General features: G+C 36.7%; 1 protein-coding gene and 1 pseudogene across 2 annotated transcripts in view; one reads left to right on the forward strand and one right to left on the reverse strand.

Annotated features, from left to right (window-relative positions):
• The first annotated feature begins 1,212 nt into the window (after nt 1-1,212).
• LOC122477964 lies at nt 1,213-2,432 on the forward strand (annotated as a pseudogene).
• A 4,922-nt stretch (nt 2,433-7,354) lies between these two features.
• The window catches only part of ABCB7 (ATP binding cassette subfamily B member 7), a 168,588-nt gene continuing 149,183 nt past the window's right edge, over nt 7,355-26,759 (reverse strand). For both annotated transcript variants that reach the window (XM_043571069.1, XM_043571070.1), the window contains one exon: nt 7,355-8,624. In XM_043571069.1, the coding sequence (XP_043427004.1) occupies nt 8,409-8,624 (216 nt within the window). In that variant the 3' untranslated portion in view covers nt 7,355-8,408. The remainder of the gene's footprint in view (nt 8,625-26,759) is intronic.

A 26,759-nucleotide genomic window follows, 5' to 3' on the forward strand; every position in this document is an offset into this window, starting at 1 on the left:
GAGAATATCTTTTGTATGATTTCAATCTTAAAATTTATTGAAGCTTGTTTTTTTGGCCTAGCATATGGTCTATCCTTAAGAATGTTCCATGTGCTGGGGAGAATATGTGTTCTGTTTGTTTTCTATTTCCTTGATCTTCTGCTTATTCTATCATTGAAACTAGGGCCTTGAAATCTTCCAGTATTATTGTTGAATTGACTTATTTCTCCCTTCAATTCTGTCAGTTTTTGTTTCACCTATTTTGATAGGTTCTTAGGTGCATATATGTTTAAAATTGTTATATCTTCCTGACAGATTGACTTTCTAATCTTTATGAAATGTACCTTTTTATCTTTAGTAGCATTTGTTTTAAAGTTATTTTGTCTGATATTAATATAGACACTTCAACTCTCTTATGGTTGGTGCTTGCATGATATATATATTTCCCATCCTTTATTTTCATCTGATTTGTATCTTTGAATATGAAGTTCTTTTCCTATAGACAGGATAACCATTGGATCAAGTTGGAGCTTGATTTTTTATTCAATCTGACAATCTCTGCCTTTTGACTTGATTATTTAATCCATATCTAATATTGTTACATCTTCCACTTTAATTTTTTCTATATGACTCAGGTCTTTTTTTCTATTCCTACTTTATTGTCTTCTTTTATATTAAGTGGATATATTCCAGTGTAACATTTTGATGTCTACAATGTTTTAAGTATATTAAAGCTACTTTCTTAGTGGTTTTTCTAAGGCTTATCAAAATTTACCTCATATTTACACTGATTAGTTCCAGTGAAATATATAACCTTTACTCCTATATAGCTCCTTTCCATCCCACCTTTTGTACTATTATTGTTATACCTATTACATTTATATTACATTTATATGCATATACATTTTTATATATGTCAAACTCAACAATACATAGATAAAACTATTAGTTTATATGATCTTATATCTTTCAAAACATCTAAGAGGAGGGCAGGTTTATATTCATAGTTTGTTATGTTAATCGTCTTATATACTATTTCTGGCTCTCTTCATTTGTTCTTGGGGATCTAGGTATCATATGGTTTCATTTCAAAGAATTATTTTCATTACTCCCAGAGAGCTTTGTTTCCACCCCCAACAAAAGAATACACATTGATTCATGTGGTTGTTTTCTAAGTCAACTTAAGTGAAGTTCCAAAATTCTCTTGCTCTACCGGAAGCATTAGGTGGCAGAATGTCTCACAGGAAATTCTCCACTCCCAAAGCATGGGTCCCTGGGTTTTGTGTCCTAGAAATGCAGTAGCTGGCACTATGGGAAGGTGAAGAATTTTCCCAAGGATGGCTCTTCCAAGCCTGTCCCCCTCACAGCCTTACTGGGCTACAAGGCTGGCCAGACTCACATTGTGCAAGATGTCAACAGGTCATGATCCAAGGTGAACAAGGAAGTTATGGAGGCTGTGACCATTGCAGAGACACCACCCATGGTGGTTGTGGGCATCATGGTCTATGAGGAAACCCCTCAATGCCTCCACACTTTTAAGACCATATTTGCTGAGCACATCCATTAGGTGTGCAGAAGGCACTTCTATAAAAACTGGCCTAATTCTAAGGCCTTCACTAAAAACTGCAAGAAGTGGCAGGATGATGATGGCAAGAAGCAGCTAGAGCAGGACTTCAACAGCATGAAGAAGTACCACCAGCTTATCTGTGTCATCACCACATGCCAGATTGCCTCTATGCCAGAAGAAGGTCCACCTCATGGAGATCCAGGTGAACGGAGGTACGGTAGCTGAGAAGCTGAGCAGCAGCTGCCTGTGAACCAAGTTTTTGGATAGAATGATATAATAGATGTCATTGGTATCACCAACGGAAAGGTTACAAAGAGGTCACCAGCTGCTGGCACATCAAGAAGCTACCCTGCAAGACCCACCAGGGGCTGCACAAGGTTGGCTGTATTGGCATGGCATCTTGCCTGAGTGGCCTTCTCTGTGGCATGGGCTAGGTAGAAAGGCTACCATCATCACCACACTGAGATCAACAAAAAGATCTACAAGATTGGCCAGGGCTAACTCATCAAGGATGGCAAAATGATTAAGAACAATGCTTCCACTGATTATGATCTCTCTGAGAAGAGCATCAATCCTCTGAGTAGCTTTGTCCACTATAAGGTGAAGTGACCAGAGACTTTGTCATGCTGTGTGGTGGGAACCAAGAAGCAAGTGCTTACTCTCTGCAAGTCCTTGCTGGTGCAGACCAAATGGTGGGCCCTGGAGAAGACTGATCTTAAGTTCATTGTTACCATCACCAAGTTTGGCCATGGCTAATTCCAGACTGTGGAGAAGAAAGCATTTATAGGACCACTTAAGAAAGACTGAACTGCAAAGGAAGAAGGAGCTTAATGTCAGGAGCAGATTGTACAGCTGGTGGGATCTCAATAAACATTATTTTCCAGTGGGGAAAAAAGTAAATTCTCCTAAAAGAAAGAAAAAACATGCAATTATACCGTCTTTTATTAATATCTACAATGAGTGACTTTATTGGTGCTGTGTGTGTGTGTGTGTGTGTGTGTGTATTTGGATTACTGTCTGGTGTCACCTGCTTTTTGCCTGAATTTCCTTTGTATTTTTGGGTAATACATATTTACTAGCAATTTTTTTTTTTTTTATAACATCTTAGAGGTTAGAGTGGAAGAGAGCCAAAGCATAAGAGACTCTTAAAAACTGAGAACAGAGGGTTGATGGGGGGTGGGAGGGAAGGGAGGGTGGGTGATGGGTATTGAGGAGGGCACCTTTTGGGATGAGCACTGGGTGTTGTATGGAAACCAATCTGACAATAAACTTCATATATTGAAAATAAATAAATAAATAAATAAATAAATAAATAAATAAATAAATATTTATAACATCTTTATTTCACTTGACTTTTGAATGATAGTTTTGGATGATAGTTTTTAAATTTCAGAAATTTGAATATGTAAATCCTTCTGTCTTCTGGCTTTCAGTGTTCCTTATGAAACTTTACCTGTTAATCATACTGTGGTTTCCTTGCATGTAAGGAGTCATTTTTCTCTTACTGCTTTTACAGTTTTCTCCTTATCTTTAGCTTTGAACATCCTTGGTGTTTGTTGATCTCTTTTGGCATGTAATGTTTTTCATCAAATTTAGATGTTTCCATCCCTCTTTGAATGTTTTTTCTCCTTTCCTCTCCTCTGCTTACATTATGAATATGTTGGTATTCTTAATGGTGTCCTACATTTCTTGAAAATATTTTTCATTATTTTTAATCTCTGTTCTTCAGATTACATAATCTCTTATTGATCCAAGTTTGCAGATTCTTTTTTCAGCCAGCTCAGACATACTATTGAGCTCCTGTAATAAATTTCTTTTCAGTTACTTTACTTCTCAACTCCAGAATTTCTATTTGGTTCTTTTAAAATAATGTCTATTTCTTTACTGATAAACCTTTGTGTGCAACATCCACCATCTGTGCCCCTTAAGGTAGCATTTATTGCTTGCTTTTCTTGTGTATGTATGGGTGATGTTTTCCTGTTTCTTTGCATTTATAGTTTTTTGTTATAAAGCAGACATTTTATAATAGTATCTTATAACAACCTGGATAATGATCCTCCTCCTCTGGGGGATTGGTATTTGCTTGGTTGTTTATTTGCTCCACAGTGTGCAGGCTGATGTTATTTCTTTTAGTCTAGCTACCTAAGGGTTGTGTCTGGGTGGGCATAATGCACTTGTTGGCAAGATTTTTACTCTTGGACATGCATGTGGTTGGAGGCTGCTATATGTCAGAGGGTTTTCTTTTGACCCACATTCAACCAGGGACTAGTAGCTGGGAGGTTCCTGCTCTGTTCTGGAGAGCACAGTTTTACACAAATACATAGTCTTCCAGATTGCCAAGGATGTGTATTTTACTTTTAAGGCTGTGTTCCTAATAGCCACCTCTAGATCAGAGCAATTTTTGTGTTCCTAAAGGTCACCTCTAGATCAGAGCAATTTATTGTTCAGTGTCTGGTCAAGTTCCCTGTGCCAGCAAAGCTTTTACTCTGTGTGATGGGTCTGCATGTATTAAGAAATGCTTTTAAGTCTGCCCCATGTTCTGCTCTAATTGTCCTGAGTAGGTATAGCCCAGCACATGCATACAGCCTTTTCAATCTTGAGTTGACTGTGCTCCCAGGAGGGCTCTTTTTGGTTTCCTCTTGGTTTCTCTTTATTAAAATTCTGGCTGCTCTGCTGCTTTGCTTGCACCAGCTCCTCCTAATTGCTCTCCACCAAAATCTCGTTTTTGACAATGTCCTTAGGGACAGAGTTCTCCATGCTGTTTCAAATGAAGTCAATTCCCTCAGGCAGAGTGGTGGAATTCTTTGTCCTCACTGTATACCTTCCACTTAGAAAGAAGCTGTGCACCACTGAACTGAAGCTGGGGGTAAGGGGCCTAGAGTAAAACCACCACTTTATGAGTGGCCACTGGGGCATGGTGGAAGTCCCTGGTTTTCTGGGGTTTTTTCCTCCTTGAGTAGAACACCCAAACTTTGAGTAAGCTAGGGTGGAAAAAACCAGGGCCTCAGTATTCTCAGCCTGCACACAGAATAGTGCTTCCACTCAAAGAATGGAGGCTTGGTGGTAGAAGGGATCACCACTCCTTTTGGCTGTGCCTGTGTGGAATAAATTTCTGCAACACAGGGTTGAGGGGATAAGAAATACAGGCAGCTACTCATGCCAGGTTGAAACCACAGCCCCAGAGTGGGAGCTGGGGGGAGGATTCCTACCTCCTCCCAAGATCTTCACCATAGCTGCTGAGAATAGAGCACCCAAGGTAGAGCTTCTGTAACATAGACCTGGTATGGTAGAGGATATGCAGGTAATTCTCCAAATGCCACACACTCTTGCTGTTCCTACTGATATTTAATAGGTTTTCTTGAATCAGTATTTTTCTAATTGCTATATGCCCTTTGGACATTTTCTGGAAAATTTAAATGATTGGTTTTTTTAAAATAATTCCAAATAGTTAAATTGTTTTTCTGGAGAGAGGGTCTACTGAGCTCCTTACTTCACCATTCTGGAAATCTCACCCTTCAATATATTTTTAAACTTAACTTCTAAGTGGAAATGTGGTCCAGCAAAAAGAGAAATGGAGAGGTGTCAAGAGCCAGGATTTTCATTCCAACTTGGCCTCTAGCAAGCTGAGTGACTTCTCTTGAAATTCAGTTTCCTCATTTGTAGAAAAAGGAAATTGTATTAAAGACCTCTACATTCCTTCCAACTCTAAAATCCTATGATTTTATGAAGTAGAAATGGAATAGAAAGTAATCAGTGAAAAAAACATTCTTCTGTAGCTGTGTGAGAATAGGAAATAATAAAATAATCCACTGTGTTTTTTAAACCCAAACTGTTCCTGCTTGTTTTTAATTAAAACATGCACTTCATTTCCAACTTTAGTCAAAATGTTACCTTAATGCATGCTTTACAGTCAAGAAATCTCTTCACCCCAAAGGTTTCCTTTCTAACCATTAGAACTGAAAAACTTGGGGCAATGGAAAGTTGCCTTTCACTGATTGGTCATCAAAAATATGACAGCTTAATGCTAAGTGAAAGCACTACAATTTACTACCATTTTACCCATATTATGAATTCTGCAATTACTTTCTCTCTGAGACAAGTCCAAGTTGTCACCTTCTGCATAAGGCTCTAAGGCCATACCCCCAAGAGTGTCTATTAATTATCCATACTTATTTCGAATGTGTGAATGACAAAATGTCAGTTCTCCCTATGCACCACAGAAAAGAGTTGCTTCATTGGGCCACCCATTTCTAGTCACAAAGACATAGTTTATTTAGTAATAATTATCTGCACAAATTGTTATAACAATAAAACTGTGATAAAGAGCCTCTCTTTCTGAGTAGTTTTGTCTTACTAATCAGTTTTAACCTGTTTATTTGACTTAATATTGTCATTTAGTATAGTTTATATTCAAAATCTATATACTCAAAGCAGGGGGAGAAAGGACTTTATATAATTTAAGAAAACTGCCAATGCAAATATATTTCAAAGCTTTCAACTACTAATCCAAAACAGAATATCCTATGATAAAGCTACAAGGTATATATAAATTATGAATATATATTGGCAAAAGTTGCCACTCATGGACACATCCAGCAATTAGGAAGAATGAGAGCAAGATGGCAATATGGACAAAGTAAGCCACAACCAAGTAATCATAAATCTTTAAATATCTTGCCCTTAAAGCAAAACTTATTTTTAAACTAACCATCTGTGCAAACCAATCATTGTCAACAGCTAAAGGGAAAAGGCAAAATATTTATCTTAAGGTGTATTACAGATGCAGATCCCTGTAGAGGAAATGTAAACGCATACTTTCAGTTTGTCCAAATGCCAAGGCCTCTTTCTGGTTCTCACAGCTGACCCTTAGACATGAACTGTTCAATAATTTCCAAATCAGCTTATCTGCTCACCAAGATATTTCTATGTTAAAAACCTTCAGGAAGGCATTTGGCTCAAATGATTTCTATGATTCCCTTTCTATGATTCCCAAATTTCCCTAGTTTCAGCTTAATTGTTGTAAGCTGGGATTCCCTTAGGAAGAAAATATATAATCTTTAAAAAAAGAAATATAAGGAATAAAACCCTATCATCTTGTTCCATTTTCAGAGCCCGTATTCTAAAACTGTAGATTATTCATTTCAATCCATAAAAAAATAGTTTCAACACTGATTTAAAAATTTATACTTTATAATGTCTTATGTGAATATGTATTGTAATGTAAAATTATGAATGTACAGGGGCGCCTGGGTGGCGCAGTCGGTTAAGCGTCCGACTTCAGCCAGGTCACGATCTCGCGGTCCGTGAGTTCGAGCCCCGTGTCAGGCTCTGGGCTGATGGCTCAGAGCCTGGAGCCTGTTTCCGATTCTGTGTCTCCCTCTCTCTCTGCCCCTCCCCCGTTCATGCTCTGTCTCTCTCTGTCCCAAAAATAAATAAATGTTGAAAAAAAAATTTAAAATTATGAATGTACAATATTGTAATGTAAAATTATTATGCTTTAATAAATGCCCCTTTTCTTGATGTTTCTTAGTGAATCATCCTAGGAAGGTTTTCTTTCATTTTGTCTATTATTTCACTGTATAGAACCATCTAAATATGATGAAGTTAAGAGAAAAATATTTAAGATTTATTTAATGGCCCTTACAATAACTGTGTTTTTCAGGTAATTCAAGTTTTCATTAGCTGAAAATACTGGTTAATGACCACATGATCCAATGGTCTAGAGACACCTCTAATCCTATGAACAGATAATAGCTTCTTCAAAAATAAAAGAAGCTATTCAAATTGGAAAACAGAGGAGCTTCTAAGTGAATATTTACCAACATTTTATTCATTACTTCTAGCAGGTAAAACTTGATTATTTTGTTTGGGTTCTTCCTTGTTATGTCACACTTAAAGGAACTCATTACATTACTGAAAAAGGAAGGGAAAAATCTTGTAATAAATTCTGAACTGTCAACACAGATTCAAGTCCTGATCACCCTAGAGTACATATACATAAATCTTCTTCTACTTACCTAAAGGTCATTAATAATTTTTAAGTGGTTGTTGCTTTATCTACATGTGTGAGCATGTGCACACACACACATATGTGCATGCATACATTCCATTTAGTTTTTTGTTTGTATAACTTTAGACAGCAAAAGCACTATAGTTAAGATGGAAATAAAAAAGGCAATTAACTTCCTAAGCTTTTTAGATATTCCCAGGATGACAACTCTCAAGTTTCATCAGGGTTTTAAGTATTTAAAGAGAATGGTATAAATTTTGGTTCAAAACAAAATCAATGCCTCATTTTGATGAAAAAATAAAATTCCCATGACTAGGAATGCCAGTTAATGATGAAGAACATTCTACACACATACATGAGAATTAAGGAAGGTTTTTCTTCCAAAAGATACGCAGTGGCAAATACTTTTAAAAACACCCTTTCTATAATTGTAGTATTTCAGTGGGGAGGGAGGCAGAGAAACTACCCTCTTTTGTTGTTTAAGAAATGGATAATTTCCATCTAAATTATCAGCATAAAGGAGATTTAAAAAACTACAAAAATTTGGAAGCCAATATAATTCATCTGGTTATGGGTATCAAATGGCTATTAGGCCACAAAAAATGGAAATGGGGTAAAGTCAAATAGTAACAAAAACTATGTTTTGGGTACAACTAAGGCAGTAACAAGGAAATAATCTTGGAATAAATATAGATGTCACATTAAACAGATTGCAAAAGATGTAAAACTCAAATTCCTTTTCAAATAAATCTTATCTAAACAAACAATTATAGAAAATGGGAATGTAGGATTTTTTTTTAACAAAACAATTCTGCTTCAGTGCAAATGTGTCAAAAAAATGTCTCATGCACCTTAGCAGGAACAGTTTCCACAGCCTTTTACACTGTTGACAATTTCTTCTTGTAGTTTCTTCCTTTCCTCCTCTTTGGACATATTTTCTTCCTTTGCATCCCATTTGGGGTTATCATGGTTCTGTACATGACTGCTCTGTGTGTGCCACATTTCTGAATAGATACTGCCAGGGTTACCAAGCAAACCATGGTGGGTACCACGTTCAGCTATCTTACCCTAAAAACCAAAAGCAAGAGAAACATAGAAAAAGGTCATATAACTAGCATAATAACTGAAAATACACAGTACTTTCTAACTAAGGATTTTGAAGGATTAGTATTCGTTAAAATACCTCTCCCAATTCCTCATCCATAGTACAAGTAGAAAAAATGAGGTACGAATGCTTTCTTCACTGTTAAGCTATTAGCCCAGAAAACAAACAAAAAGCTATGAAATCCTATATATTGTAAACCACTTCACTCAAAAGAAATAAAATTCTGGGGCCCCTGGGTGGCGCAGTCGGTTAAGCGTCCGACTTCAGCCAGGTCACGATCTCGCGGTCCGGGAGTTCGAGCCCCGCGTCGGGCTCTGGGCTGATGGCTCGGAGCCTGGAGCCTGTTTCCGATTCTGTGTCTCCCTCTCTCTCTGCCCCTCCCCCGTTCATGCTCTGTCTCTCTCTGTCCCAAAAATAAATAAACGTTGAAAAAAAAAATTTAAAAAAAAAAAATAAATAAAATTCTAAACCAATTTGACAATTTCATATTAAAAAATACAGATAATAAAAAATAAAATAAAATAAAATTCTAATGTTCCATTTTTCATTTTGAAGGGAAGGAAGGTGAAAAAAATTTAAAGGCAATTATAATTGGTAAATATTTAATCAAAAGCACTGTTATTTATTACAGGGACTTAAAAACAGTATCTTGAAATCCTTATGTGTACTTTAAAATAAAAAAGATTTCTCCAAGAAAAGCTTACTTCTTCCAGTAGCTATTTTTGTGAACAATGGATATTAAACTTAACATTGCACAGATTTGGTATAGATTCCAAACTCTTATCTACAATTAGTCTCTTGACAGCTACTGTTAAACATGCTGGGAGACAAAAGGAATTTTGTCACTTTTACTGGTACTCCTGGTTATAGGACCTTTACAAATACACCCTTAAGCAAAATAACTAAAATTTGTTCCCACATCTGAGTGTTTAATTTAAGGCTCTTTTATTGCTAGCTAGGCAGTTTAAAAAAGAACTGTTTTGTTCAGCTATTTAATTCCCTAGGATTATGAAGAATGTAGTTCTCAACCTTGGTATATGTGGACCACTTCACTGGTACAAAACACCCCATGGATTACATACAGTTGAACCTGATGTGGGGTTCAATCCCGGAACCCATGACCTTGGGATCATGACCTGAGCTGAAATCAAGAGTCCTATGTTCAACCAACTGCACCACTCTGGCACCCCTATTTTCTAGGGCTTTTCACTGAACAGTTAGGAATTTTATCATCATCTTGAATTCATGTTGATAATTCTGCTCCAGTATAACATTACAAGGATGCTCCTCTTCTCCCATTCCCTATTTGTACTCTTCTCCCAAGTAAGACCACTGTTTTCTAACAACATCAATATATTTACTCACAAGCTCAGTCTTAAAATATACACAAAATAGTTTCAAAATGGCTACTCCTATACCAATACCAATAACATTTATTATTAGGTTCAAATTTTGAGTTATTTTTGTCTTATGTTCCACTGAGGTTAAATAATCAAAATGATGTGTCCAACAGTTATTTGGATTGTTTTTCGTTTGCATATTTATGTTATGAATTTGTTATGCAGTTAGTTTCACTTTTTTCTGCTTGTAATTACTTCCTATATTTCCCAATCCTTGTTGAGTTTCAATATTTTAAGTATATAAAAGCATTACCATGGTTCAAAAGTAAAAATAATGTAAAAAAGGAGTTAAGATGGCAGTGTAGTAGGAGGACAATAGGCTTGCCTTGTCCCTCAAACATAGCTAAATAACTATCAAATCATTCTGAATATCTAAGAAATTGATCTGAGGATTGACAAAACAAAATGTACAACCAGAGGGAAAGAGAAGCCCACGCCGTAGAAGGTAGGAGGTGTGGAGATGTGGTTTGCTGGAGAAATGAGTTTCAAGTGCTGTGGAGTGGAGTCGAGAGAGGAGTGCACAGGGGATCACACAAGGAAAATACTTCCTCAAAGGCACTGACTGGGAAAATGAGAGGGGCTGACTTTGGTGAGGTTTTTCAACCAGTGGGGCTCAAAGACTGAAGTTTTAGAGGTCCTTGATGTGGCTGGTATAGAGCTCTGAAGATGTGGCAGTGCTCTTGTAGAGAAGGCAGGCAGGTAACCTGGGGGCAAATGGCATGATCTGAAGATCTCCTGAGATACTCCCCTTTCTTGGAGCCATCTGAGAGAGGTGGTATTGCCTCTCTAGGGACAAAGAGCCAGCAGACAACATAGAAGACACCAGGGAGTTCCTTAGGGCAGAGATAAAAGAGCTTAAAACCAATCAGGCCAGGGGCGCCTGGGTGGCGCAGTCGGTTAAGCGTCCGACTTCAGCCAGGTCACGATCTCACGGTCCGTGAGTTCAAGCCCCGCGTCGGGCTCTGGGCGGATGGCTCAGAGCCTGGAGCCTGTTTCCGATTCTGTGTCTCCCTCTCTCTCTGCTCCTCCCCCGTTCATGCTCTGTCTCTCTCTGTCCCAAAAATAAATAAAAAAACGTTGAAAAAAAAATTAAAAAAAAAAACAAAACCAATCAGGCCAAAATGAAAAATATAATAATCGAGATTTGAAACTGACTTGATGCAATGACCACAAGGATGGAAGAAGCATTGGAATGAATACATGATACAGAAGATAGAATTATGGAAAATAAGGAACCTGATCAAAAGAGGGAAAGAAAAATCTTGGATCATAAAAGTAGACTTATGGAACTCGGTGACTCCTTGAAATGTAGTAACATTCACATCATAGGAGTCCCAGAAGAAGAAGAGAGAAAAGGAGGCAGAAGACTTATTTGAGGAAATTATAGCTGAAAACTTCCCTAGTCTGGAGAACAGACTTCCAAATCCAGGAGGCACAGAGAACTCCATCAAAATCAACAAAAGCAGGCAAACCACAATACATATTGTACTTAAACTTCCAAAATATAAGGAAAAAATCCTAAAAGCAGCAAGAAAAAAGAAGTCCTTAATTTACAAGGGAAGACAAATAAGGTTAGCAGCAGATCTCTCCACAGAAACTGCAAGCAAAGAGGGAGTGGCATGATATATTCAACATGCTGAATGAGAAAAATAGGCAATCAAGAATACCCTATCCAGCAATGCTATCATTCAGAATAGAAGGAGAAATATAGAGTTTCCCAAACAAATACTAAGGGAGTGTGTGACCACTAAACCAGCCCTGGAAGAAATATTAAAGGAGACTCCTTGAGTGGGAAAGAAAGAGCCAAAGTGACAAAGGCTATAAAAGAAAAAATCTCCAGAAACAACAAAAAGTTAATATCAATAATTCATATCTATCAATGAATTCAAATCAATAATTACTTTGAATAAGAATGGACTAAATGCTCCAATCAAAAGACACAGGGTATTAGAAGGGATAAAAAAAAAACCCAAGCCCCCTCTATATGCTGCCTGCAAGAGAATCATTTAGAACTAAAATCTGCAGACTGAAAGTGAGGGGAATGGAAAAACATTTATCATGCAAATGGATGTCAAAAGAAAGCCAGGGGCTCCTGGGTGGCTCAGCTGGTTAATAATGTGTCAGACTTCAGTTGATGTCATGATCTCACAGTTTGTGAGTTTAAGCCCTGCATTGGGCTCTGTGCTGAGAGCTCAGAACATGGACCCTAATTTGGATTTTTTGTCTCGCTCTCTCTCTGTCCCTCCCCTGCTCGTACTCTCTCTCTTAAAAAGAAACATTAAAAAAATTTAAAAAACGAAAGCCGGAGTAGCAATAATTGTATCAGACAAACTAGATTTTTTTAACCAAAGGCTGTAAGAAGAGATGAAGAACAGCATTATATCATAGTAAAGGTGTCTATCCAACAAGAAGATCTAACAATTGTAAATATTTATGCCCCCAACTTAGAAGCAACCAAACACATAAAACAATAACAAACACAAACTAACTCATGGATAATAATAAAATAACAGTAGGGGACTTTAACACCCCACTTACAACAATGCACAGATCATCTAAGCAGAAAATCAACAAGGAAAAAATGGCTTTGAATGACACACTGGACCAGGTGGACTTAACATACATTCAAAACATTTTAACCTAAAGCAGAAGAATACACAGTCATTTCACGTGCACATGGGACATTCTCCAGAACACATTAGATACTAGGTTACAAATCAGTCCTCAACAAGTACAAAAGGATTCACATCATACTATGGGTATTTTCTGACCACAACATTACAAAAGCTGAAGTCAACCACAAGAAAAAATTTGCAAAACCCACAAATACATGGAAGCAAAACAACATGCTACTAAACAATGAATGGGTCAACCAGGAAATAAAAGAAGAAATAAAAAATATACATGGAAACACGGCAGTCCAAAATCATTGTGATACAGCAAAAGCAGTCATAAGAGGGAGTATATAGCAATACAGGTCCACATCAAGAAACAAGAAAAATCTTTTTTAATGTTTGTTTATTTTTGAGGGAGGGAGAGACAGACAGAGACACAGTGTGAGTAGGGGAGGGGCAGAGAGAGAGAGGGAGACACAGATTCTGAAGCAGGCTCCAGGCTTCAAGCTGTCAGCACAGAGCCTGATGTTGGGCTCAAACTCATGAACCATGAGATCATGACTGGAGCTGTAGTCGGGTCTGATGTTCAACTGAATGAGCCACCCAGGTGCCCGAAGAAACAAGAAAAATCTTAAATATTGACAACCCTATCTTACAGTGTCTAAAGGAGGTAGAAAAAGAACAACAAATGAAGCATAAAGCCAGCAGAAGAAGGGACATAATAGTGATTAGAGCAGAAATAAATAATATAGAAACAAAAAACCAGCAGATCAGATCAATGAAACCAGGAGATGGTTCTTTGAAAAAAATAATAAAATTGATAACCCCCCCAAGCCAGATGTATGAAAAAGGAAAATGAAAGGACCCAAGTGAATAAAATCACAAGTGAGGGAGGAGAAATCACAACCAACACCACAGAAATACAATTATAAGATAATATTATGAAAAATTTTATGGCATCAAATTGGGCAGTCTGGAAGAAATGAGTAAGTTCCTAGAAACATATAAACTATCAAAACTGAAACAGGAACAAATAGAAAACTTGCACAGACTGATAACCAGCAAAGAAATTGTATCAGTAATCAAAATACCCCAACAGACTAAAGTCCATGGTCAGATGGTTTCACAGGGGAAATCTACCAAACCTTTAAACAAGAGTTCATACTTATTCTTCATAAACTATTCCAAAAAGTAGAAATAGAAGGAAAACTTCCAAATTCATTCTATGAGGCCAGCATTACACTGATTCTAAAACCAAAGTCTCTGGGGCGCCTGGGTGGCACAGTCGGTTAAGCGTCCGACTTCAGCCAGGTCACGATCTCGCGGTCCGTGGGTTCGAGCCCCGCGTCGGGCTCTGGGATGGTGGCTCAGAGCCTGGAGCCTGTTTCCGATTCTGTGTCTCCCTCTCTCTCTGCTCCTCCCCCGTTCATGCTCTGTCTCTCTCTGTCCCAAAAATAAATAAAAAACGTTGAAAAAAAATTAGAAAAAAAAATAAAACCACAGTATCAACTAAAAAAAAGAACTATAGGCCAATATCCCTGATGAACATGGATGCCAAAATCCTCAACAAAATGCTAGCAAATTGAATTCACTGGCACATTAAAAGAATCATTCACCATGATCATGTGGGATTTATTCCTGGGTGCAAGCATGGCTCAGTATTCCCAAATCAGTCAACGTGATACACCACATTAATAAAATAAATGATAAGAACCATATGATCCTCTCAACAGCTACAGAAAAAACATTTGACAAAGTACAGCATTCATTCTTGATAAAAACCCTCAACAAAGGAGGGATAGAGGGAACATACCTCAACATCAAAAAGGCCATATACACAAACCCCACAGCTAATGTCATTTTCAATGGGGAACAACTGAGAGCTTTTCTTCTATATTCAGGAACAAGATGGGGATGTCGACACCAATACTACTAACATACTATTAACATAATACTTGGAAGTCCTAGTTTCAGCAAACAGACAAGAAAAGGAAATAAAGTGCATCCAACATTACAAGGAACAAGTCAAACTTTCACTATTTTCAGATGACATGATACTTGCAGAAAACACAAAAGACTCCACCAAAAAATTGCTAAAACTGATACACCAATTCAGTCAAGTCATAGAATAAAAAATCAAGGTACAGGAATCTGTTGCATTTCTACACACCAATAATGAAGTACCAGAGAAAAGAAATCAAGGATATCAATCCAATTTACAATGGCACCAAAACCCATAGGATACATAGGAATAAATCTAACCAAAGAAGCAAAAGATCTATACCCTGAAAACTGTAAAACACTGATGAAAGAAATTGAAGATGACACCAACAAATGGAAAGACATTCCATGCTCAAGGACTGAAAGGACAAATACTGTTAAAATGTCTATACTACACAAAGCAATCTACACATTTAATTTAGTCCCTATCAAAATATCAGCACCATTTTTCACAGAGCTAAAACAAGAAACCTAAAATCTGTATGGAAACATAAAATATCCCAAATAGCCAAAGCAACCTTGAAAAAGAAAAACGATGTTGGAGGCATCAAAATTCTGAACGTCAAGTTATATTACAAAAGAGCAGTGATCAGAACAGGATGTTACTGGCCCAAAACCAGACACATAGATCAATGGAACACAATAGAAAACCCAGAAATGGACCAGCAACTGTAAGGTCAACCACCTTTGACAAAACAGGAAATATCCAATGGAAAAAGGACAGTCTCTTCAACAAAGATGCTGGGAAAATTGGACAGCAACATGAAGAATGAAAATGGTCCACTTTGTTACAGCATACACAAAAATAAATTCAAAGTGGATGAAAGACCTAAATGTGAGACAGGAAACCATCAAAATCCCAGAGGAGAACACAGAAAGTTAACCTCTTTGACATCAGCCATAGCAACTTCTTACTAGATATGTCTCCTGAGGCAAGGGGAAAAAAAACCCAAAAGTAAACTATTGGGGCTTCACCAAGATAAAAGGCTTTTGCACAGTAAAGGAAACAATATAAAAGGCAACCTTTGGAATTGGAAAAGATATTTTCAAATGACATATCTGAGAAGGGGTTAGTATCCAAAATGTATAAAGAACTTATCAAACTTAACAACCAAAAAACAAATAATCCAGTTAAAAAATGGGCAAAAAAGACATGAAGAGACTTTTCTCCAAAGATGTAAAGATGGCCTACAGAAACATGAAAAGATGCTCAACCCCATCAGGGAAATACAAATCAAACCTATAATGAGGTATCACCTCACACCTGTCAGAATGGCTAAAACAACTGGTGTTGGCAAGGATGTGGAGAAAGGGGTACACTCTTACACTGTTGGTGGGAATGCAAATTGGTGTAGCCGCTATGGAAAACAGTATGGAGGTTGTTTAAAAAGTTAAAAATAGAAATATCCTATGACCCAGCAATTGCACTACTAGGTTTTTATCCAAAATATACAAAAATACTGGTTCAAAGGGATACATGCACCCTGATGTTTATAGTAGCATTATCAACAATAGGCAAATTATGGAAAGAACCCCAATGTCCATCGACTGATGAATGGATAAAGATGTGGTATATATGTATACACAAACACACACCAGTATTACTCAGCCATCAAAACAAATAAAACCTTGCCATTTGCTATGATAAAGATGGATTTAGAAAGTATTATGCTAAGCAAAATAAGTCAGAAAGACATATACCTTATGATTTCACTCACATGTGGAATTTAAGAAACAAAACAGATGAACATAGGGGGAAAAAGAGAGGCAAACCATAAAACAGACTTAACTAAAGAGAACAGAGATGTTGGAGGGGATATGGGCGAGGGTTTGGGTTAAATGGGTGATAGGTATTAAGGAGAGCACCTGTGGTGAGCATACCTTGTATGTAAATGATGAATTACTAAATTCTACTCCTGAAACTAATTATTATACTGTATGTTAACTATGTGGAATTTAAATCAAAACTCGAACTACAAAAAAAATATATATAAAAGTATAATCAGGAGAGTCATGTTCCATTTCCTATCTCTTTTACCCCTTTCTCTCCCCACTCTATAAGTAGTCAATTTCTTTGGTTTCAGTTTATGTTGCCTGAGAGTTGTTTTTTTTTTTTTTTTTGCCAAGAGTTTATTTGGCATTGAAACACAAAAAATAAAGGCTTTAGTATATTTTATATTAATCAGACTATTAGACACTTCTGAATAGCCTTCTTATAATAATAATATCCATGATCATACCTCTAAGCCACTCAAAAGATTATGAATCATTAGATATTAAATTTTTCTCAGAGCAATTTAGGATATTCTTTTTTTTTTTGCAATTTGTATCTATCTATCTATCTATCTATCTATCTATCTATCTATCTATCTATCTATCTGAGAGGATGAGTCGTAGAGGGGCAGAGGGAGAGGGAAACAGAGAATCTTAAGCAGGGTCCATGGCATGGAGCCTAATGCAGGGCTCAAGCTCAGGAATTTGAGATCATGACCTTAGCTGAAATCAAGAGTCGGACGCTTAACCAGATGAGCCACCTAGGAGCCCTGTATTTTGCAAGTTTTTATAATATAATTGGCATACAATGTCATATTACTTTCATGTGTATGACATAGTAATTTGATAATTGTATACACTACTCAATGCTGGCCATGGTAAATGTGGTCACCATTTGTTACCATAAGGCATTTTATAATATTATTGACTGTATTACTTATGCTGTCCTTTTCATTTCTGTGACTTATTTATTTTATAACTGGAAGTCTCTACCTCTTAATTAAAGAACAAACTGGTAGTTGCCAAAGGGGAAGTGGATAAGAGGACAGGTAAAATGAAGTCGATTAAGATGTTAAGAACACCCTGAGTTTCTTTGTTCCTTTTCTCCCCATCCTTCTTGCAAATGGCAGCATAGATTTTCCATTGTTCTTTCATTTAACAACATATGTGGAACTCACGCCATATAAGGCTCACTTTACTTTTCTTAATAGCATTTGCCCCTATTTTAGAAATGCTTTATTTTCCATGACCTGTGATATTAATATTTTTAAGTTGTCTTATGTTCTGTGCATTGTCTACATTTTCTACTGAATTCTTTTTATTTTTTTTAATATGTGAAATTTATTGTCAAATTGGTTTCCATACAACACCCAGTGTTCATCCCAAAAGGTGCCCTCTTCAATACCCATCACCCACCCTTCCCTCCCTCCCACCCTCCATCAGCCCTCAGTTTGTTCTCAGTTTTTAACAGTCTCTTATGCTTTGGCTGTCTCCCACTCTAACCTTTTTTTTTTCCTTCCCCTCCCCCATGGGTTCCTGTTAAGTTTCTCAGGATCCACATAAGAGTGAAAACATATGGTATCTATCTTTCTCTATATGGCTTATTTCACTTAGCATCACACTCTCCAGTTCTGTCCACGTTGCTACAAAGGGTCGTATTTCATTCTTTCTCATTGCCACATAGTACTCCATTGTGTATATAAAACCACAGTTTCTTTATCCATTCATCAGTTGATGGACATTTAGGCTCTTTCCATAATTTGGCTATTGTTGAGAGTGCTGCTATAAACATTGGGGTACAAGTGCCCCTATGCATCAGCACTCCTGTATCCCTTGGGTAAATTCCTAGCAGTGCTACTGCTGGGTCATAGGGTAGGTCTATTTTTAATTTTTTGAGGAGCCTCCACACTGTTTTCCAGAGTGGCTGCACCAGTCTGCATTCCCACCAACAGTGCAAGAGGGTTCCTGTTTCTCCACATCCTCTCCAGCATCTATAGTCTCCTGATTTGTTTATTTTGGCCACTCTGACTGGCTTGAGGTGATATCTGAGTGTGGTTTTGATTTGTATTTTCCTGATGAGGAGCGAGGTTGAGCATCTTTTCATGTGCCTGTTAGCCATCCGGATGTCTTCTTTAGAGAAGTGTCTCTTCATGTTTTCTGCCCATTTCTTCACTGGGTTATTTGTTTTTTGGGTGTGGAGTTTGGTGAGCTCTTTTTTCCTGCTTGTTTTAGAGGTCTTTCTTTATTATCCATTGACACTTAATAATGGAGCATTAGAAAGCTGACTGGAAACTCTAAATGCATGGGAAAGGGATTTTTCCACTGTGGAGTTTCACTGAAGGTGATCAAATGGATACCTGGTCATTTTGGTGCAGTCTCTAAATACAAATATCTTTTTTTTTTTCTGGGGCTACTTTTGTTTCTGTAAAGAAGAATTCTCTAGTTATCTCCTGATGAAGGAAGGAGTGGTGATAGTAGAAATAAAGAAATGGCTAGGAAGATTCTTGGAGCCAGTCACAGAAGAGGATCTGTGGTCTTCTTTGCTGTGTTTTGTTTTCCAGTTAATCTCCATGTTTGTTCATGTGTTTTACAGTTCTGTATCTAGAGCCTGTCTGACTCAATTTCCTGACAAGTAAATCTACAGCCTCTTGCCAAGGCTGGGAAGGGGTAATTACCAGCCTGTGGGGATAAGGAAGGGCCTTGGAAAATCTATTTCTTATGTAGAGGCAACAATAATACTACAAGATACTGCTGACATAACACATGAGGTCACGTAAGTTTCACTAGAAAATGAAAGTCTCTGATCTTCATAATCAAGCAAATATAGAACATCAAATTATAAAGATATTTTACATATATTTGCTATAATCACTAATAAGTTAGTTCCAATTATAATCCAAACTTCAAGTGGCAATGTTGTGATATAACTACAGATACCGTCAACCTCATGCCATGACACGAGAGCACAAGCCTGCTCAAGTACTTTTAGCATTTTATATTTATTTTAAAAAAAGACTATCTGCATGTCTACATATAATGGAAAGTTCAGCAAAAAAGCATAAACAGATTTTATTTCAGATTATAATTTTTTTTAATTTTAATTATTTTTAAAGTTTTTATTTAAGGGGCGCCTGGGTGGCTCAGTCGGTTGAGTGTCTGACTTCGGCTCAGGTCATGATCACACGGTTTGTGGGTTCGAGCCCCGCATCAGGCTCTGTGCTGACAGCTCAGAGCATGGAACCTGTTTCAGATTCTGCATCTCAGTCTCTCTCTGCCCCTCCCCCACGTGTGCTCTGTCTCTCTCTGTCTCTCAAAAATAAATAAAAATGTAAAAAAAAAATTAAACTTTTTATTTAAATTCCAGTTGGTTAACACAGCATAATGTTAATTTCAGGTGTAGAATTTAGTGATTCATCACTTACATACAACATCTAGTGCTCTTCACAAGTGTCCTCTTTTGAACATCAATTGATAATGAAGTATATTTACAACATTTCACACCTAAGGCATTATAGTATATCATCATAGTGAAAAAAATTATTTTATAATGAATGTAAGCACTTATGACCTAGGGATGCTCACAGGTAACATAAAAATATACATATATATATATGTGTGTGTGTGTGTGTGTGTATACATATACACACAAATATATGTGATATATATACACACACACCACAGAAATGTATAACCTATAAGAAATTTTAGTGGCGTGAAAAATTCTCTCTCAATAACTCAATATAGAAAGTACATGAGAATGCTCTTTCTCTCTCAACATCCAGTATTCAGGCATTCAAAATAATAATGAACTGAAGGTTTACTTATTATAAGGGAAACAATCATAGAAAAGGCTGAATGGGAGGTGAAAAACTGAACAATGTTAGAAATAACCAAGTATTAGGGGGTCAGAAAAAATATCCTTACAAAGAGGAGAAAAAGGAAAACTATCACACTTTTTGAAACCTACCAATCATTATAGTGGTATTCTGATTTGATCAGAACATTTAGATAGTACATTCTTACAGTAATTCCCTCAGAAGAGATAAAGCAGTCTGTCCTTTTTCTTACTTTTCCCCATGAGGAAAAAAAAAAATAAAAACAATCATGTTTGCAAATGACTTTATTTTATGGTAATTTTATTTTAGACATCAAGGGTATGTGCAGATATTAGAAAAATAAAAAATACAAAGACGATAATGGGCAATGATTGATTCTGTACAGAGCAAAAATGAATGCAGAAAAATTATTTTATATATACACTCTTTAAAACCTTATTCTAGGGGCGCCTGGGTGGCGCAGTCGGTTGGGCATCCGACTTCAGCCAGGTCACGATCTCGCGGTCCGTGAGTTCGAGCCCCGCGTCAGGCTCTGGGCTGATGGCTCAGAGCCTGGGGCCCGTTTCCGATTCTGTGTCTCCCTCTCTCTCTGCCCCTCCCCCGTTCATGCTCTGTCTCTCTCTGTCCCAAAAATAAATAAAAAACGTTGAAAAAAAATAATAAAACCTTATTTTATCATGAGGCTTTAATGCTTTCCTGATATAATTTTACTTTTAATACTTCAATGAAGAGTGATTAATAGTTTATTTCTTCATAGAAAAAAAATGAGTTTGTTTCCCTATCAAAAGGCAGTAAAAATGGGAGTCCTATCGGGATTCAATTTCATTTAAATTCAATTTTATTCTGAAAAATATCTATATTTCTTTAGAAACAATATTTAACTTGTTTGTGTTTGTGATCATTTCCAATGTTCTTCACATACTATTTTTTACTGAACTACAATTAAGATACAATGTTATATTAGTTTAAGGTTTAAAATATAATGATTCAACAATCTATACATTTCTTAGTGCTAATCAAGTTAAGTGTACTCTTATTCCCCTTTATCTATTTCACCCATCCCTTCCCACACCACCCTTATGACAACCACCAGTTTGTTCTCTGTATTTAAGTCTGTTTTGTAGACTGCTTTGGGTAGTATTCACATTTTAACAGTATTTATTCTTCCAATCCATGACCCCGGAATGTTTTTCCATTTCTTGGTATCTTGATACCATTCCTTGGTATTTTATGACTCTTGGTGCAATTGTGAATGGTATCAGATTCTTTATTTCTCTCTCTTTCTGTTGCTTCATTATTGGTGTATAAAAATGCAACCGATTTCCGTACATTGATTTTGTACCCTGCAACTTTGCTGAATTCATGTATCAGTTCTAGCAGACTTTTGGTGGAGTCTGTCAGGTTTTCCATGTATAATATCATGTCATCTGCGAAAAGTGAAAGTTTGATGTCATCTTTGCCAATTTTAATGCCTTTGATTTCCTTTTGTTATCTGATTGCTGATGCTAGCACTTCCAACACTATATTAAACAACAGTGGTGAGAGTTGATATTCCTGTAGTCTTCCTGATCTCAGGGGGAAAGTTCTCAGTTTTTCCCCACTGAGGATGATATTAGCTGTGGGCTTTTTATAAATGGCTTTAATGATGTTTAAGTATGTTCCTTCTATCCTGACTTTCTCAAGGGTTTTTATTAAGAAAGGAGCTGTATTTCGTCAAAAGCTTTTTCTGCGATTGACAGGATCATATGGTTCTTATCTTTTATTAATGTGATGTATCACACTGACTGATTTGCAAATATTGAACCAGCCCTGCAGCCCAGGAATGAATCCTACTTGATCATGGTGAATAATTCTTATTATATGCAGTTGAATTCGATTTGCTAGTATCTTATTGAGAATTTTTGAATCCATATTCATCAGGGCTATTGGCCTGTAGTTCTCTTCTTTTGCTGGGTCTCTGTCTGGTTTGGGAATCAAAGTACTGCTGGCTTCACAGAATGAGTCTGGAAGTTTTCCTTCCCTTTCTATTTGTTGGAACAGCTTGAGAAGGACAGGTATTATGTCTGTTTTAAATGTCTGGTAGAATTCCCCAGGGAAGTCATCTGGTCCAGGACTCTTATTTTTGGGAGATTTTGATAACTGATTCAATTTCTTCACTAATTATGGATCTGTTCAAATTTTCTATTTCTTCCCATTTGAGTTTTGAAAGTGTGTGGGTGTTTAGGAATTTGTCCATTTCTTCCAGGTTGTCCATTTTGTTGGCATATAATGTTTCATAGTATTCCCTGATAATTGCTTATATTTCTGAGGGATTGGTTGTAATAATTCAATTTTCGTTCATGATTTTATTTGGGTCCTTTCTCTTCTTTTTGAGAAGCCCGGCTAGAGGTTTATCAATTTTGTTTATTTTTTCATAAAACCAATTATTGGTTTCATTGATCTGTTCTACTGGGTTTTTTTTTAATTTTATATTATTTCTGGTCTGATCTTTACACATTCAATGCAATCCCAATCAAAACTGCACCAGCATTCTTCTCAAAGCTAGAACAAACAATACTAAAATTAGTATGGAACCACAAAAGACCCCGAATAGCCAAAGTAATATTGAAGAAGAAAGCCAATGCTGGAGGCATCACAATCAGAGACTTTGGCCTCTACTAAAAAGTTGCAGTCTGAAGACAGTATGGTACTGGCACAAAAACAGACACATAGACCAATGAAATAGAACAGAGACCCCAGAATTGGACCCACAAATGTAAGACCAACTAATCTTTGACAAAGCAGGAAAGAGTATCCAATGGAAAAAAGACAGTCTCTTTAACAAATGGTGCTGGGAGAACTGGACAGCAACATGCAGAACAATGAAACTATACCATATACCACTTTCTTACACCATTCAAGAAATAAAATCAAAATGGATGAAGGACCTGAATGTGAGACAGGAAACCATCAAAACCCTAGAGGAGAAAGCAGGAAACAACCCTCTTTGACCTCAGCTGCAGCAATTTCTTACTCAACACATCTCTAAAAGCAAGGGAATTAAAAGCAAAAATGAACTATTGGGACCTCATCAAGATGAAAAGCTTCTGCACTACAAAGGAAACAATCAACAAAACTAAAAGGCAACCAACGGAATGGGAAAAGATATTTGCAAATGACATATCAGACAAAGGGCTAGTATCCAAAATCCATGAAGAACTCACCAAACTCCACACCCGAAAAACAAATAATCCAGTGAAGAAATGGGCAGAAAACATGAAGAGACACTTCTCTAAAGACATCCGGATGGCCAACAGGCACATGAAAAGATGCTCAATGTCACTCCTCATCAGGGAGATACAAATCAAAACCACACTGAGATACCACCTCACACCTGTCAGAGTGGCTAAAACGAACAAATCAGGAGACTATAGATGCTGGTGAGGATGTGGAAAAACGGGAAACCTCTTGCACTGTTGGTGGGAATGCAAACTGGTGTAGCTGCTCTGGAAAACAGTGTGGAGGATCCTCAAAAATTTAAAAACAGAACTACCCTATGAGCCAGCAATAGCACTGCTAGGAATCTGCCCAAGGGATACAGGAGTGCTGATGCATAGGGGCACTTGTACCCCAATGTTTGTAGCAGCACTTTCAACAATAGACAAATTATGGAAAGAGCTTAAATGTCCATCAACTGACGAATGGATAAAGAAGATGTGGTTTATATATACAATGGAATAGTACTCGGCAATGAGAAAGAATGAAATATGGTCCTTTGTAGCAATATGGATGGAAATGGAGAGTGTTATGCTAAGTGAGGTAAGTCAGGCAGAGAAAGACAGATACCATGTTTTCACTCAAACGTGGGTCCTGAGAAACTCAACAGAAGACCAGGGGAGAGGGGAAGGGGGGGAAAAAGTTACAGAGAGGGAAGGAGGCAAACCATAAGAGACTCTTAAATACTGAGAACTGAGGGTTAATGGGGGGTGGGAGGGACGGGAAAGTGGGTGATGGGCATTGAGGAGGGCACCTGTTGGGATGAACACTGGGTGTTGTATGGAAACCAATTTGACAATAAATTTTATATAATAAATAAAATAAAATAAAATAAAATAAAATAATAAAATAAAATATAAAATAAAATAAAATAAAATAAAATAAAATGGCTTAAAAAATTCACCTGTGAAGCCATGTGGTCCTCAACTTTTCTTTGTTGCGAATTTTTAAATTATGGTTTCAGTATCATTGCTAGTAATTGGTCTGTTCAAATTCTCTATTATGTCCTGATTCAGTTTTGAAAAGTTTTATATTTATATAATTTATCCCTGTCTTCTAGTTGTCCAAATTGTTGGCACACAGTTTTTCATAGTATTCTCGTATAATCTTTTGTATTTCAGTGGTGTCAGTTGTTATTTCTTCTCCTTCATTTCTGATCTTGAGTCTTTTCTCTCTCTCTCTCTTTTCTGATAAGTCTGGCTAAAGGTTTATCAATTTTGTTGATTTTTTTTCAAATAACCAGCTCCTGGTTTTTCTGATCTATTATTTCTTTCTTTAAAATTTTTTTTAATATTTATTTATTTTTGAGAGAGAGACAGAGACAGAGCATGAGTGGGAGAGGGCAGAGGAAGAGGGAAACGCAGAATCCGAACCAAGTTCCAGGTTCTGAACTGTCAGCACAGAGCCCGATGTGGGGCTCAAACCCACGGACTGTGAGATCATGACCTGAGCCGAAGTCGGTCACTTAACCAACTGAGCCACCCAGGAGCCCCTCTTTTATTTCTTTAAACCTCTATTTCATTTACTTTTGCTCTAATCTTTACTATTTTGTTCCATCTACTGGCTTTGGCCTTTGTTCCTTTATTTCTAGCTCCATTAAGTGTAAGGTTAGGTTACTAATTCGAGATTTTTATTCTTTCTTGAGACAGGCCTATAATGGTATAATCTTACCTCAGAACGGTTTTGCTGCATCCCAGAGTATGAGCTATTATGTTTTTATTTTCATTTGTCTCCATGTATTTTTTTATTTTTTCTTCTTCTGTTGAACTATTGGTTGGTTAGTAGCATGTTGCTTAGCTTTGTGTTTTTTTCCGTATTTTTCTTGCAATTGATTTTTGTGGTTTCATATCTTTTTTTTTCTTTTCTTTTTTTTTTTTTGGAAAAGATGCTTGATGTGGTTTTATCTTCTTAAATTCATAGATACTTGTTTTGTGCCCTAACAAGTGATCTCTTCTGGAGAATGTCCTAGATGCACTTGAAAATAATCTATTTTTTGATGGAATGTTATGAATATATATGATGTTAGTTTCATCTTGTCCAATATGTCATCCAAAGTCACTGTTTCCTTAATTTTCTGTCTGGATGAAATATCCATTAATGTTAAGTGGGGTGTTAAATTCAATTATTATTATTGTATTAATTTCTTCCTTTATGCCTGTTAACACATGCTTTATGTTTTTGGGTGCTCCCATTTTGGGTGCACAAATATTTACAACTGTTATATCTTCTTGTTGGATTTTTACCTTTTATCATTATGTAGTGTCCTTCTTCTCTCCTATTACAATCTTTGTTTTAATGCCTGTGTTGTCCAATACAAGTATTGCTCTCCTGGCTTTCATTTCACTTCCATTTACCAAGTGAATGTTTTTCCAAACTTTCAATCTCCATGTGTCTTTAGGTCTGACCTGAGTCTCCTGTAGGTAGCATTTAGATGGGGCATGTATTTTTTATCCATTCAGTAATCTTATGTCTTTTGATTGGAGCATTTAGTCCATTTACATTCTAAGTAATTAATAATAGGTATGTAATTATTGCATTTTGTAACTTGTTTTATGGTTTGTTTTTATAGTTTTTCTCTTGTTTTTCCATGTTTACTTTCTTTCTTCCCTTGTGATTTGATGGCTTTCTTCAGTATGCTTTAATTACTTTCTCTTTACTTTTTGTGTATCTACACAGGTTTTTGATTTGTGGTTACCCTTAGGTTCATATATATTTTATGCATATAGAGTCTATATTATGTTGATGATCAGTTAACTTTGAAGTCATTTTAAAAGTACTAAAATTTTACTTGCCCCACGTTTTATATATATGTCATACTTTACATTCTTTTGTGAATCTCTTCACTTAATTTTTATAGATACATTGATTTTACTGTTTTTGTACTTTAATCTCCATACTGGTTTTATAAGTGATTAATATACTACTTTTATTATATGTTTGCATTTACCTGTGAACTTTTTTCCTTTCATAATTTTCTTACTCCTAATTATGGCCTTTTCTTTCCAGTCAAAGAATTCCTTGGGATGCCTTGGTCGCTCAGTTGGTTGAGCGTCCGACGTCGGCTCAGGTCATGATCTCACAGTTCGTGAGTTCGAGCAGGCTCTGTGCTGACAGCTCAGAGCCTGGAGCCTGCTTCAGATTCTGTGTCTCCTTTTCTCTCTGCCCCTTCCCCACTCATGCTCTGTCTCTCTCTGTCTCTCAAAAATGAATAAATGCTA

Source organism: Prionailurus bengalensis, chromosome X (assembly GCF_016509475.1).
Source record: "Prionailurus bengalensis isolate Pbe53 chromosome X, Fcat_Pben_1.1_paternal_pri, whole genome shotgun sequence".
NCBI classification, from domain to species: Eukaryota; Metazoa; Chordata; class Mammalia; order Carnivora; family Felidae; genus Prionailurus; species Prionailurus bengalensis.